This window comes from Typopeltis vanoorti, chromosome 10 (genome assembly GCF_054136105.1).
Source record: "Typopeltis vanoorti isolate ZY-2024b chromosome 10, IOZ_Tvanoo_1.0, whole genome shotgun sequence".
NCBI classification, from domain to species: Eukaryota; Metazoa; Arthropoda; class Arachnida; order Uropygi; family Thelyphonidae; genus Typopeltis; species Typopeltis vanoorti.
In genome coordinates this window covers 26,993,178-27,006,916 of record NC_143558.1, presented here as the reverse complement: position 1 = coordinate 27,006,916, position 13,739 = coordinate 26,993,178, and the positions used below count along the sequence as shown (strand labels likewise).

The window sequence follows — 13,739 nt, the reverse complement described above, 5'->3', positions numbered from 1 at the left end:
ATGTAATCTGTCATACCATGCTTGTCCATAAGACTGTAAAACAGGAAGGTAGGTTTTACGAAATAACTTGCTAAACTTATAATGTAAAGATCGCATTTTAATATTATTTTAAGTCTGAATTTGTTTGTTTTAATAAACGTGATATTCATTAATGAGTATATTTATGTACTTCCGGTTGTTTTTTTTTTTTACAAAATATCACTGACATTTGAATTAGAATATTTATCGGAAAAATATAACAAAATCAAATAATAAGATAAAGCGGTAACTAATATTGATAATGATGGACTGAAGTGTAAATTTCTTTCTTCGAATGTTTCAATTTGACGTACCTCCAGGAGTAGTTCAATATATACCCACTCTGTAACTCAACTCATCCTAGTTTCGGGGAAATAATATTTTTGTAGTAACTGTAACTTTCTATCAGTAACTTTTAACCTTCTTCTTCTTCTTCTTCTGCAACTTCTCCCACTTAAGTGGGGGTCACTGTTGATGATGAGTCTCTTCCACATCCTCCTGTCTTAGGCTGTGACCACATCCAAGTTCTTCATCCTCAAGTCCTCTTCTACCAGCTCCCTCCATCTCTTCTTTGGCAGCCCACGCTTCCTCCAACCTTGCAAATCCATCTGCGTGACCCTTCTTCCCATATATTCGTCCTCCCTCCTCATCACATGACCAAACCATCTCAACCTTGCCTCCTGTATCTTCGCTTCTAAGTTCGTAATTTTCACTATTCCCCTTATATAGTCATCTCTCAGACGATCCATTCTGGTCACACCGCACAACTACCTGAGCATTCTTATCTCTGCTACTTCCATCCTGCTGATGTTATTTTCCCTCAGGGCCACAGTTTCTATAGCATACGTCATAGCTGGTCTCACTACTGTCCTATAGATTTTGCCTTTCAGGTTGATTCGCACCCTCTTATCGCATAACACTCCACTCATCTCCCTCCAGTTCCTCCAACCCGCTTCTATCCTGCATCCCGCTTCTATCCTGCATCCCACTTCCTTCTCATCCCTCCATCTTCTTCCACTGTTGAACCTAAATATCTAAAGTCCCTCACTTTCCTGATGACATTTCCTTCCAGCTCCAGATCTGTCTCCTGGCCGCCGCCCACTGTACAACACATATACTCTGTCTTACTTCTGCTCAGTCTCATACCTCTCTCTTCCAGTACTTTTCTCCATCTTTCCAGTTTAGTTCCCGCTTCTTCTCTTGAATCTGCACACAGCAAGATGTCATCTGCATACAACATTGTCCAAGGCGCATCTTCTCTCACCTCCTCCGTCACCACCTCCATCACAATGTTAAACAGAAACGGACTTAATGCTGACCCTTGATGCAAGCCAACCGTTACTTGAAAACTTTCTGTCTGTCCCAGACAGGTCGGAACGCTTGTCTTCACATTTCTGTACATCTCCCGCACCAACCTGACATATTTCTCCGGAACCTTCTTCTCCCTCAGACACCTCCAGACTTCTTGCCTTGGTACTCTATCGTATGCTTTCTCAGATCAATAAATGCCAGATGTAGCTCCCGTTCTTTCTCTCGAAACTTTTCGATCATCTGCCGTAACCCAAAGATACCATCTGTTGTTGATCTACCAGGCATGAAGCCAAATTGTTCCTTTGCAATCTCCACCTCCTTCCTCAATCTTCCATAAAGAACCCTTTCTAGGATTTTCATAAAGTTGATGTCCCACACAATTTTCATTGTGTGGGACATCAACTTTATTCCTCTGTAATTTTTACAGTCTTGTGCATCCCCTTTACCCTTGTAGATGGGGACAAGAATTCTCTCCCTCCATTCCTCGGGTATATTTTCCTGTTGGCAAACTTTCATGAACAGGTCCCACAGCAGGTCAATTCCCTCTTCCCCCAGTGCCTTCCATGCCTCCACTGGAATCCTGTCGGGGCCCACCGATTTTCCATTCCTCATCCTCTTCATGGCCTCCGTCACTTCCACTCTACTGATGTTCTGCACCATCCCCTCAGAAGGCTGCCCATCTTCTCTGTGAATCCTTGCATTTTTCTCATTCAAAAGTCCCTCAAAGTATATTCTCCATCTGTTTCTTATCCCTCCATAATACTCTTCCTTTAGCGTCTTTGATCTGCCTCACACATAAGATGTCCTTTGCTGCTTTATTTCTACATTTCGCTAGTTGGTAAATTTTTCTCTATCCTTCCTTTGTTTCTAATTGATCATACAGATCTTGATATGCCATGGCCTTCGCCTGTGCCACAACTCTCTTGGCTTCTTGCTTTCTCTCTCTGTACACCTTTCTGTCCTCTTCCACTCTTGACTCATCCCACTTCTGCTTTGCCTTCCTCTTAGCTGTCACTGCCACTTGTACATTAGTATTCCACCACTAACCCTCCTTCTGCTCTCTAATCTTTCCAGATGTCTCACCAAGCACCTCGATTGCACAGCTCAGGATTACTTATCAGTAACTTTTAATACATACATATAAAGAAAATACAAGGGATTTATTTGGTCTAAACAATATGTAATAAAAATAATAAAATCTATAATTTATTAAAATAATAAATAAAATATATAATATAATATAATAATAACATAAATAATATAATAAAAACCAATATATAATATATTTTTATATATCGGTTGGACCAAACATACACCTAGTATATTTTATTTTATGATTTGGTCGAAAGTTGTCAACATTGCGCATGCGCATTTTTTTCTTTATCTTTATATCTCTATAGAAAAAAAAATTTTGGTGTAAATGTAAGGCGAAAGCTATAAATGGCCCTTTTCTATTCAACCATCATGAAAGTAATGAACATCCAGGAAAGTTTTAAATTAAGTCACCATTTTTGTGAGAGTTAGTCACGATTATGCGAGTCAGATTATTAATCATCAATTTATTATTAACACAATAAATTCTGATTTCAAATTACCGATAAGATGTGAGTAACATTACAAAATGAAATCAACGTCTAACTGAACTGTCTTTATTTTTATCTTGTCTCTGGGATAGGTGCCTATGCGCACTGAACTCATTCTTAGATTAAATAATTATGAAAAAGTTATTTGAAAAACTTTTGTATTTAAAATGCAAGTTTCTTTATTTCTAAAATCTTTAAAATAGTTTAAACCTTTTTTAAATATATGAATAATAATGGAAAACACCTTTTTATTAAGTAATATATATATATATATATATATACTATGATAGGATCGAACAGGTGAAAATCCAATACCCTTGGAGGGTAATGGATGGCAATGCTGTAGTTAATGAAGTTTTAACTGAGGCTCGGCTATTGCTGTTACCCTCCTGCCATGATCAGAGCTTTAATAGCTCAATAACACCTTATCCCTACACTGTCCTCTACAGATAACGGGGAAGATGAAAAGCATTCTTGCTTCGCCCCTTTAAGCCAGTCCTTATAAGGACTATGATAGGATTGAAGTACTTTTTAGTACTTCCAGGGTTCTTATCAGCTTAATATCTGATAAGAGCAAATTGTAGTATCTGTGCTACGAAGTTAACATCGAACACGGATTTCACCGCGATATTAACAGACCAGTGCAGATAGAGTAAACTCCTGACTGGGGCAATAATAAACACTTGGTAGTGGTCGGATTAGCTTAGGCCCTCCCTTACCAACCATGGCCAATGTTTTGCCGCGAACGTTGACTCTCGGCATCGATTCTGACGCCGACCTTTGGCTAAAGCCCTCATTGATAGCGTCGGTGCGGACCAGATTTATGGATTCACTCCCTTTGGTGGTGGCAGATACCAAGTCGTAGCCAGGAGCGCCGAAACTAGAGACAAATTACTCGAAGGCTTTCAATGTAAGGAAAGGAAATTGTTCCATTTATGGTGGGGAGCATTATCAAAATGCTTAAAATCCCCAGATTCCCCTTGGAGTATATACAAAGTGACGAAAAAGTCATCCATGAAGTGTTGGGGTGTGGTACGCATCATACAAGTCCTAAACGATGCAGATAACCCTCAATGAAAGTCGCGCGAAATAAACATCTCGCTCGAGATGAAAACAGCGGTTCAAAACTTCGTCAGCATCGGATCCGCTAGGGTAATGGTAAACTACCCTGGCGTAAAGAAACAATGCTTTCGATGTGGATCCTTCGACCATCTAGGAGCAAACTGGCATGCAAAAATTGTCTAACAACAAGTCATACACTAGACAAATGTCTCATGGCTTGCTTCAAATGCGGATCCAAGGAACACAAAGTGTACACCTGCCCATCAAGAACGCATGCAGAAAGGATGGGAGGTGCTATTATACCAGCCACAGTCACCTCAGTAGAGAAGCCTAAAACCATGGAGACTTTTTCTGGGCTTTTTCTGGGAAGAACAGGGAAGTCTTCTAGGCTTTCAAAAAGACTTCCCTGTTCTTCAATCCCCACCTTTAGAAACTGAAGATGCCGCCACGCAAAATTCAGCAGGAAGAAAAAACATGAAGAAGAAGCATAACCCAAAGAAAAATCCCAACATGCAAACTGCAGAAGATAAGAGTGATGACACAGAAGTAGAAAAGATGGAAGCTAGCAACAATATAACAAAACGACCAATGAGCCCAGAAAAAGAAGAAACTAAGAAACAGAAACCAGCTAATATAATTCCATCAGAAGAGTCAGAGACAGAAGAAACCTTCCGTAACAAAAAAGTAGTTATGGACAAATTACACGACGAAGACATTCTCGCCGGAAAAGCGGGGGAAGCAATGATGAATGCCTTCTTCGGAGATCCTGAAACTTCACAAAAACTCCAGACAGCAATAGAAAATCTAGGAGAACCTTTGCTCCTCATCTCAGCAAAGACAAATCATAAAGTCTTAATGTTCGAATGGGGAGATCTCCTCATTAAAGACATCACCAAGCTCACTCCGGAACAGCTATATGGTTTCTTAGACCTAAAAAAGGAAGAAAAAATGGCGCTGTACGACACTCTCGTCGGAATAACAAAAGGTCGGAAAGAGCATTTGATCTCGGAGATTGTGAAGCTCAACAACGAATAACCTTTTTGGCTAAACACTATTCTCTCTATACAGTTCACAGAGGTCAGGGTTGGTCTGATAGAACCCGAGCTGCGAAGGCTTACATCGAGGCGGTGCAGCTCCTTGTGAGCTGCATCACTCGGGCCAGATCCTTCCCCCCACCTCTAAGTTTACCTTTCTATTCTCTCCCAGATTTTATGTTTATTTTTTGTTTGTTACCTATTTTCCTTTTCAGGATTTTTCCTTTTTCTCATGTCAAAAATCAACGACCGTTTTAGAATCACCCCTGGGGGGCAAACAGCTAAAACAGGTCAACTGAGGCCTCTTTTATCTACTCTACTACTATGCACTCTATCTTTATTTCCTCTCCTACTATCTGCTGAATCTCAGCCTATCTTACTCCACAGGCCAATGATGAAATACGTTGAACTCACAAAATTATTATGTTAAGCATACATATATGCTAAAAGCTATAAATGGCCCTTTTCTATTCAACCATTATGAAAATAATGAACATCCAGGAAAGTTTTAAATTAAGTCACCATTTTTGTGAGAGTTAGTCACGATTATTAATCATCAATCCTCTGCTCCTAAATGCTCATGAATATATATTCATGAGCATTCAGGATCAGAGGTTAATCAATCGTAAGATGCGGTGATTAATAATAACCTTGGAGGGTAATGGATGGCATTGCTGTAGCCAATGAAGTTCTAACTGAGACTCAGCTATTGCTGTTACCCTCCTGCCATCATCAGAGCTTTAATAGCTCAATAACACCTGATCTCTACACTGTCCTCTACAGATAACGGGGAAGTTGAAAAGAATTCTTTCTTCGCCCCTTTAAGCTAGTTCTTATAAAGACTTTTATTCAGAAATTTTACAGTATTGCATATTTTTTTTGCAAATTTTGCTGTGTTTTTAGCAGCTGTCTGTTCTCAGTTTCATTCTCTACAATTTTTACCATCATTCTATAAGTCTATTTTCTCTATTGTTCTAACAATGATTCCTCTTCACTTAGCCTTTTGTCCTCTTCTGTTTTTCCTTCCATAGAGCGGACGTGTCCAGTTGATAATTTTAAATATCCTATACTCTCAACGAATCCTTTGATTTATATAGAAACTTAAAAGAGTTACCAATTATTATCTTAGGCAGAAGGAAAATGAACCGAATGCTCTAAAATGTGTTCATTTTCTTGAAATTTTTGAAGAGGTCTGTATAGATTACACTACGTTCACAAACAATCAAATTTAAATGTCGATAATTCTCTGTTCTTACGTCTACTAATAGTTGGAATATCTGGGTTCGAATCGATTTAGATGTGAACAACTTCATAAGGACTTTTCATCTGAAGGTGAGTTAGCAGGTTTCATACCACAGTTTAGACCAACTGGTCCGACGAACACACGCGATTAACAAACATAATATAATGGCCTCATAGCCTTAACTGTTTCGATCGTAATTCCAAATAACAAACAGCAATCCGTTTAATAAAATGATCATATGCAAAGGTATACAGAGATTTTGGTTTGTCCATACATCATCACAATCATATCGTCTTTAAAATCATGATGTGTGCTCTCAAAAGGTGTGGAGAATACTTTGATAGTATTACACAAAGTTTATATTATTATTAAATTCTTAGAGACAATAATCATCTAAATTAGTCTGTTATCTGTGGGATTGCAATATTGTGATATCTAATATTTCGATCCCCTAAGAGACTTCTAATTGTATCAATTCATCTAGTTCTCATCAAATACCTGTTTTGGTAACCTTTCTTTTGTCATATGTGGGATGGTCACATAAACAGGTTACCAAACCTGTTTATGTGACCCTCCCACCTAAGATTAGCTGTGCTCAGTGAATACTAACAATGTCAAGTTCTGGTCTAATATCGTATTTTTTAATATGATTCTTCCATCCCTTTTTCCCTCAGAACTTGGATCTGTGGTCTGCAGTCTGTACTTAACTGTTTTATTTCTACCCCAGTTCTCAGATCCATAAGTTAAAATTGGTGTGAAGATAGTCTCATACTGCCTAGACTAATTTCTCTCTTATTACATATAAATTTATTCAATTATGAATCCTCTCCCAACCATGCCAACAACGTTTTGTTATTTTGTTTTTTATTTCTATATTTAATTTCCCTCCTTTACTGAAGATTGTGCCTAAATAGCTGAAATATTTTACTTGTTTTGTAGGTTCTCCATTGAGGATGTACCCAATGTTTCATAGTCTTTGAGTACTAATTTTCATAACAAATTTGTTATAACATGTATTCAATTTAGTTAATCAAGCTATACTTTGCAAGGATCAACATGGGCTTACCAAAGGGGGATCGTGTTTGAGTAAGTGACTCATATTTTATGATAATGTTATAACTGACTTGATAAAGGAAACAGATGATTCTCTTTCAAGGAGTCTAATTAGGATTAACAGAAAAAGGTGTCTGTTATGTGCCTTTCAAAGTAAATATAAGATGTACAATATACTGATTGAAATGAGTTGTGATGTTTTGCATTCTACCAATATTTTTAACACAATTTGCTGTTATTTATTTTAATTATGAATAAAGTACACAAATATACACAAATAAACCTCTGAATGGTGAAATGTAGGTCGATGGATCGAGTAGTATGGGGTGGTTAATATTAAAATTAATATTAAAGCCGAAATTGGAAGATATGAATAATATCTATTTTTTTTAGTTTGTCCTTGATGGAAGACCCATTTTTCAGGATGTTCTTCTCATCAAGGTCATAGTTAGCTCCAAAATCCTTTATATTTTTTTTTCTCATTGGCATACAGAATAAATGTTAACACCTATTCGTGTTACTGAGATCAAGTATTGAAAAACGTAAACCCCGTTCGTCGTGTTTCTATTTGTAACCCATTTAAATTTGTTATAAATCTTCGCCTCTTCAAAATGTATCCTTCGCCAATTCGTAACTCTTGCCTTTTCTTTTTTATCAACTTATAGTGAAAATGATTTACAGCCTGGCTTATTTGTATCTGTCAAAATATAGGAAGATAATAAAATTTTCCATGTTTGTAGCGCGCCCTATTTTTCGCAAAAGCAATATGGAAAGTCAAACAACAGAAATCGATCCAAACGAACTCTTGTGCAGAGAAGTTAATGTCAGTTCACCTGCTTTTGATAGTGCTAAACGACAACTCAATAATAGATTGCTAAGAGAAAATCATCATTTTTTTTATCAGGTTATAAAATTAACTGCAATTTTTATAATTTGTTAAAAGAGCAAACCTTAGTGTCAATTGTTGCTTCTCGATAAGCAAAATTACCAAAGACAACTGACTATTTATAATATTTTTCAACAAAAAAAAAAGCCATTAGATAAAAAATGACATTAAAAACTGGGATTTTTAACCTTGCAAATAAACCATACAATAAATATCGACCCTACAGATCCTATTGTTTCAGACACTAACATCCCAGTTAGAATTTAGGAATACGAGATTCGATGGTTGTATGCCATACTCGCGTCCCTGAAAGTCTTGAAATCGTAGATAGTCCTGAACTCACAAGTACAGGATGCATACATCTGACAACCGAATTCCAAAAGTTACGACTAAAAGAATTACACCACTTCTTTCAGGAATAAAAGGAATTAGTATATATATTTTTATTTTTTCAGCTTTTTTTTAATTTCTTAATAATCTTCTTCTTTCACTAAGCGTTATTCCCGTTTCCTCTGCAGGGTCCGCGTGTTACTTAGATGCGACTTCTTGTTAGTACCACTCCCAACTGATCTGTCGCCTGGTCTGCCGCTGGGGGGGGGGGGGGATATATTTTCGACTGTAGAAGCGTATGTTCGTTCACGGGGACGGTTTGCCTGCCTGCGGGATGAAAAATGCCAGATAAACTGGAGGAAAATCCCTACGCTCACGTCTTCCGCAGGCATATGGTTGGGAAGCGCAAAGCCACTAGGCTAACCACGCGGACTCTTAATAATTAACAATAAATGTTTTAATTATTAGTTTATATATTTTATAAAACTTGTTGATTTGATTTATATTTAAGGGATATGCATTTTGTTTTCTTCATATAATTTTTTTCTTTACATATTAGCGAATAACGAATAAAACAGACTGTAAAAAGAGTATCGGTAATCCGAATGGTTGATAGATAAATAACGGAAGTTTATTAAGTGCGTGAGGTTTTCTATTACAATGAACATTGACAACTTTTAGTCATTCTCCGGCTGTCGTCAATCGCTATTAGCGTATAGCATTTAAAGTGTGGAAGCAAATTAATTGAATTACAGATCACTTTTAATTATCCGTAATTAAAAGCGATGTTTGCTGATCCATTTTAATTACGCCCTCCTGGACGACGTCGAGCGGCAATCAATTAGGATAAATAAAAAAAAATAAAAAAGACATGCGACAACTCATTGATTTTTGTGTTGAGTGTTTACGATACGACCTCAATGGGATCTTTCCGTAAGTGAGTGTGTTCCGTCTACGGGGTAACTTTTGACGAGAGCGATCTCCTCGCCTTATCGTCAGCAATCAGTGGTCTGTGAATCCTTCCGTGGATGGAGACATACGAACGACACTAGAAAAGTCGTCTTCCTGAATATAAATGAAGCGGAAGTGGGGACAAAATGCGTTTTTGTTGTTCTTCAGTTGAATCTTCAAACGACTGAGTGCGTTTATCAGACATCGATTTTAAGGCCGGTAATCCTACCAAATAAAAGTCCCGAGTTTGGCTCGGTCATAGAACATACAAACACGCATCATCGGAAAGGTATAGAGCACTGAAGCGGATGGTTGAGTTTCCAGAAAATAGAATTCTTGGAGAATTAATTTGCATGATTTGTAGACTGGAGAGTTGTTTGGGAGAAGTTCCGAACTTGATCATTTTGTTGTTTATCAGTCATTGTTCCAAGTGAGGACCTAACATGACTACGTAGCTTTCGAGTAGTGATCCTATATTACACTGTATAAAAAAAAAAAAAAAAAAAAAAAAAAAAAAAAAAAAAAAAAAAACGTCCTTCCCAGAATAGGATGGTCATGATATTTCCAAAGAATTATTGAACTTGGACCTATTTTGGAGTGGTATATCTCTGTGTTTCTATTGCCATGGTGCATGTTTGATTTTGGGATTGTAGAGATGACCCGTTTCAGATATATTTAAATATATATGAACACTTTAGTCTTGGCTTATTTCTGAAATACAGTCAAGCCCTTTCTTAACACAATGATATGTTTTTTTTTGACATCTTTGATTGACATCTTTTTTTTTTTTTGGTGAAATGTTCATGACTCCGAGATTAAACTATCTGTATTACACCAAAAATGTATATGTTCACCCCCATCCCAAAAGTATTCTCTGTCCACCCTTAATCATTTAAAAAATATAAAAAACAGGGTTTTTCAAAAAAGGTCATATACCTCTTGCCTCGCCAGTAATTCTCCCACATCTCTCAAACCCCACTTTTCCTACCCCCTTTCCATTCAGTTCATACTTCCTTCCCTTCAACATTGATTGTACATCGCCATACGCCGGGATGCCACTGAAAAAGAAGACTGCCAGCAATATCACACAAAGGTATGTCCGTTTTTTTCTTCCTATGTATTCTTTATATATCTGTCCATATAAAATATCAGTAATGCCCTAAAATTTGAGTAAAAAGCCAATGACATTATCAAAAAAGGGTACTCCTAAACAAAAATAAGTTAAATAGCCATAAAAATAATAAAATTATCTGTATCCTTTATACGGATACGCGTAGTTTTCACCTCTACCTTCTACTATGTTCTTGTAGATAATTTTTCTAGCATTCAGCCCAATAGAGAGAACAAATAACTCTTTTCTTTCTAAGTGTTTTATGACAATCCCACACATGCAAGGTTGTCAGTCATTAATACAGGGAGCTCATTACATAACCGCCATAAAGTACCCTAGAGACCCAGAGTGGTATATTTGATGCCACTTTACGCTTCTGGTTACCGCAAACTCTAGTTATAACTAACTAATGGTATTAATAGAATAGGATACTTCGATCCCTTGCTAGAATAGATTCTTTTTCATTTGTTTCTGCTCTTTTTTTCTGTCAACACAAATCCAACCTAATTAGCTGTCAGAACAAAAATGTTTCCGAACAAAGGTACGGTTACTCCAATAGTGTGGTGTTACATTTTGTACTAGGGTGGTCTGAAACTTTCTCGGCCTCGACCATAGATGACAACATTATCGGCACGATTTTTTTTTCTACGTTGGCACATCTGTCGAAAGCATCCATGTGAAATTGCAAGTCATTCTATCAAGTAGTTTGTTTTCTACAGCTGTCTGAAGACAGCTGTAGAAAACAGCAAAAGTGTTGTCTGCATCCCTTGAAATGGATAAAATTAAGTATCGTGCGGTTATAAAATTCTTTGTAAAAGAAGGTTCAACGCCAGAAGAAATTCATTCGAAGTTCATAAAAGTTTATGGGCACTCTTCTCCTTCGTTTCCGACAATTACGAAATAGGCTGCCAAATTTAAACGCGGCCGTACCAGCCTTGAAGATGATTCTGCGTGAAATTTCTGAGACTATAGGCATTTCAAAAGAACGTGTAGGATATATTTTGCATGAAGAATTGCAAATGAAAAAGCTTTGCGCAAGATCGGTGCGCGTTTTCTCATTGCAGATCAAAAACGCACTCGCATAAAAATCTCTGAAGAGTGCTTGGAGCGTTTTAACAGGAATAAAACTGATTTTCTGCTTCGATTTATTACTATGGATGAGATTTGGATTCACCATTACACACCAGAATCCAAACAGCAGTCAAAACAGTGGGCAGAAGCCAGCTGTCAGCGCCAAAGAAGACAAAATCGGTAAAGGTCAGTAGAAAAGGTCATAGCATTGGTGTTTTGGAATACTGAAGGCATTTTGTTTATTCATTATCTTCAAAAGGGTAAAACAATAACCGGGGAATATTATTCCAATCTTTTAACCAGACTAGACGAAAAAATTCATGAGAAAAGACCCGGTTAGCAGAAGAAAAAAAAATCATTTTTCATCAAGACAGTGCAGCTGCCCACAAAGGTGCTTTGGCAATGGGGAAATTAAGGCATATGCACTATGAATTGTTACCATCCACCCTATTTCCCAGATTTGGCTACCTCTGACTTCTATCTCTTCCCTAAACTAAAACCCTTTCTCGCTGGTCAGCGTTTTTCTTCTAATCAAAAGGTGATTGCAGCTGGAGAGGGGTATTTTGCAGATCTTACTGAGAACCACTACAGAGACGGGATAATGGCGCTGGAGCATTGCTGGAATAAATGTATTAGTCTTAAGGGAGATTATGTTGAAAAATAAAAATAAATTCGTTTTTTCATTGTCAGGCCGAGAATGTTTCAGACCACCCTCTTAAAAATAGATTTATTTTCTGTTCTTTCCTATAAAAATATTCTCTTGGCTCTGATTAAACGTAACAAATTAAAGATTATTCCAAATATGGAAACATTAGCATTTCTCTCTATAATAATGAAATTTCATTTGTTTGCTTTTATAGTGCTATGTTGACCTCTGATAAATTAGTGATGAACCGAAATTGAATACTTTCCATGCTTGTTGTATTGATAAAATTGGAATTTAGTACTTTAAAAATATTTCATAATCACGTTGTCTATCGACTGTTTCGTCCTTGATTACATCATTTTCGTATATATTTTATGAGTGCGTAGTGCAGGTGACGTAATTTTTGCAGTAATGAAACAACCATATAAAAAAGAATAATTTATTGATCAATTTTGCTCGCATCGAAAACTCTCACTGATTACTGTAAAACAAACAGAACTTATCGTTACCATGGTAACATGGGATCATTGCGTCACAATCTGTTTTAACACAAAACAACTTCGTTATGACATAGATTGAAAGATAAACGGCTATTTTTCTGGCAACCTTAATAATAATGAAGGAGATATAAATCCTTTGATGTTTAACTGCCAGTAAGCTAAAGTCTAAGAGCTCGGACTGAGATCTATGAGTTTCATACCGAAAAACTATGTTATAATATACAGGCACACCTTTATGGCATTCGTATAGTGAAGGTATGTAAGTTCTTTTCACTTAATGACTGATCAATCGGAAGTGTAGGAATCAATCCACCGTGAGATGCCGCCCTTGGGGGTAACGGATGGCAACAATGCAATGCAGTACCAATGAAGTTTAACTGAGGTTCAGCTGTTGCTGTTACCCCCTTGGGCGATGAGTTTTTGAGTTCGCTCTCTTAGGGTTTTTGCCTTAAGGGAGCACTTTGAGTCTCCGGGGAAAGTGTTCTCCGGCAAGGTCCGCTGAGGGGCTTGTCGGTGAATTACTTTCCTCGGAATTTCAGCGGTTCTGCTCAGTGGCCGGGGAGCCCGTCACGGAGTGGAACCAACGCTGAGATAAGGACGGTCTTTCGCCCACTATGGAGTGGCCTAGAGATCGTCCGTATTTTTGAGATTTCACCTTTACTTATACTTACATAGTCGGTGATTGATTCATTCAATCCAATACTCTTGGAGGGTAATGGATGGCAATGCTGTAGCCAATGAAGTTCTAACTGAGGCTCGGCTATTGCTGTTACCCTCCTGCCATGATCAGAGCTTTAATAGTTCAATAACACCTTATCCCTACACTGTCCTCTACAGATAACGGGGAAGATGAAAAGCATTCTTGCTTCGCCCCTTTAAGCCAGTCCTTATAAGGACCTTGTTATCTTCCAGGGCTGGCAGAGATTAAGCGCAGTATTGG

At 37.5% G+C, this 13,739-nt stretch overlaps 1 protein-coding gene across 1 annotated transcript in view; it reads right to left on the bottom strand.

The window, feature by feature from the left end:
- The window catches only part of LOC150102262 (globin C, coelomic-like), a 30,525-nt gene extending 26,816 nt beyond the window's left edge, over nucleotides 1-3,709 (bottom strand). Inside the window, exon 1 of the mRNA XM_090399542.1 lies at nucleotides 3,636-3,709. Coding sequence (XP_090255668.1) covers nucleotides 3,636-3,709 — 74 coding nt within the window. The remainder of the gene's footprint in view (nucleotides 1-3,635) is intronic.
- Between the last annotated feature and the right edge of the window lie 10,030 nt (nucleotides 3,710-13,739).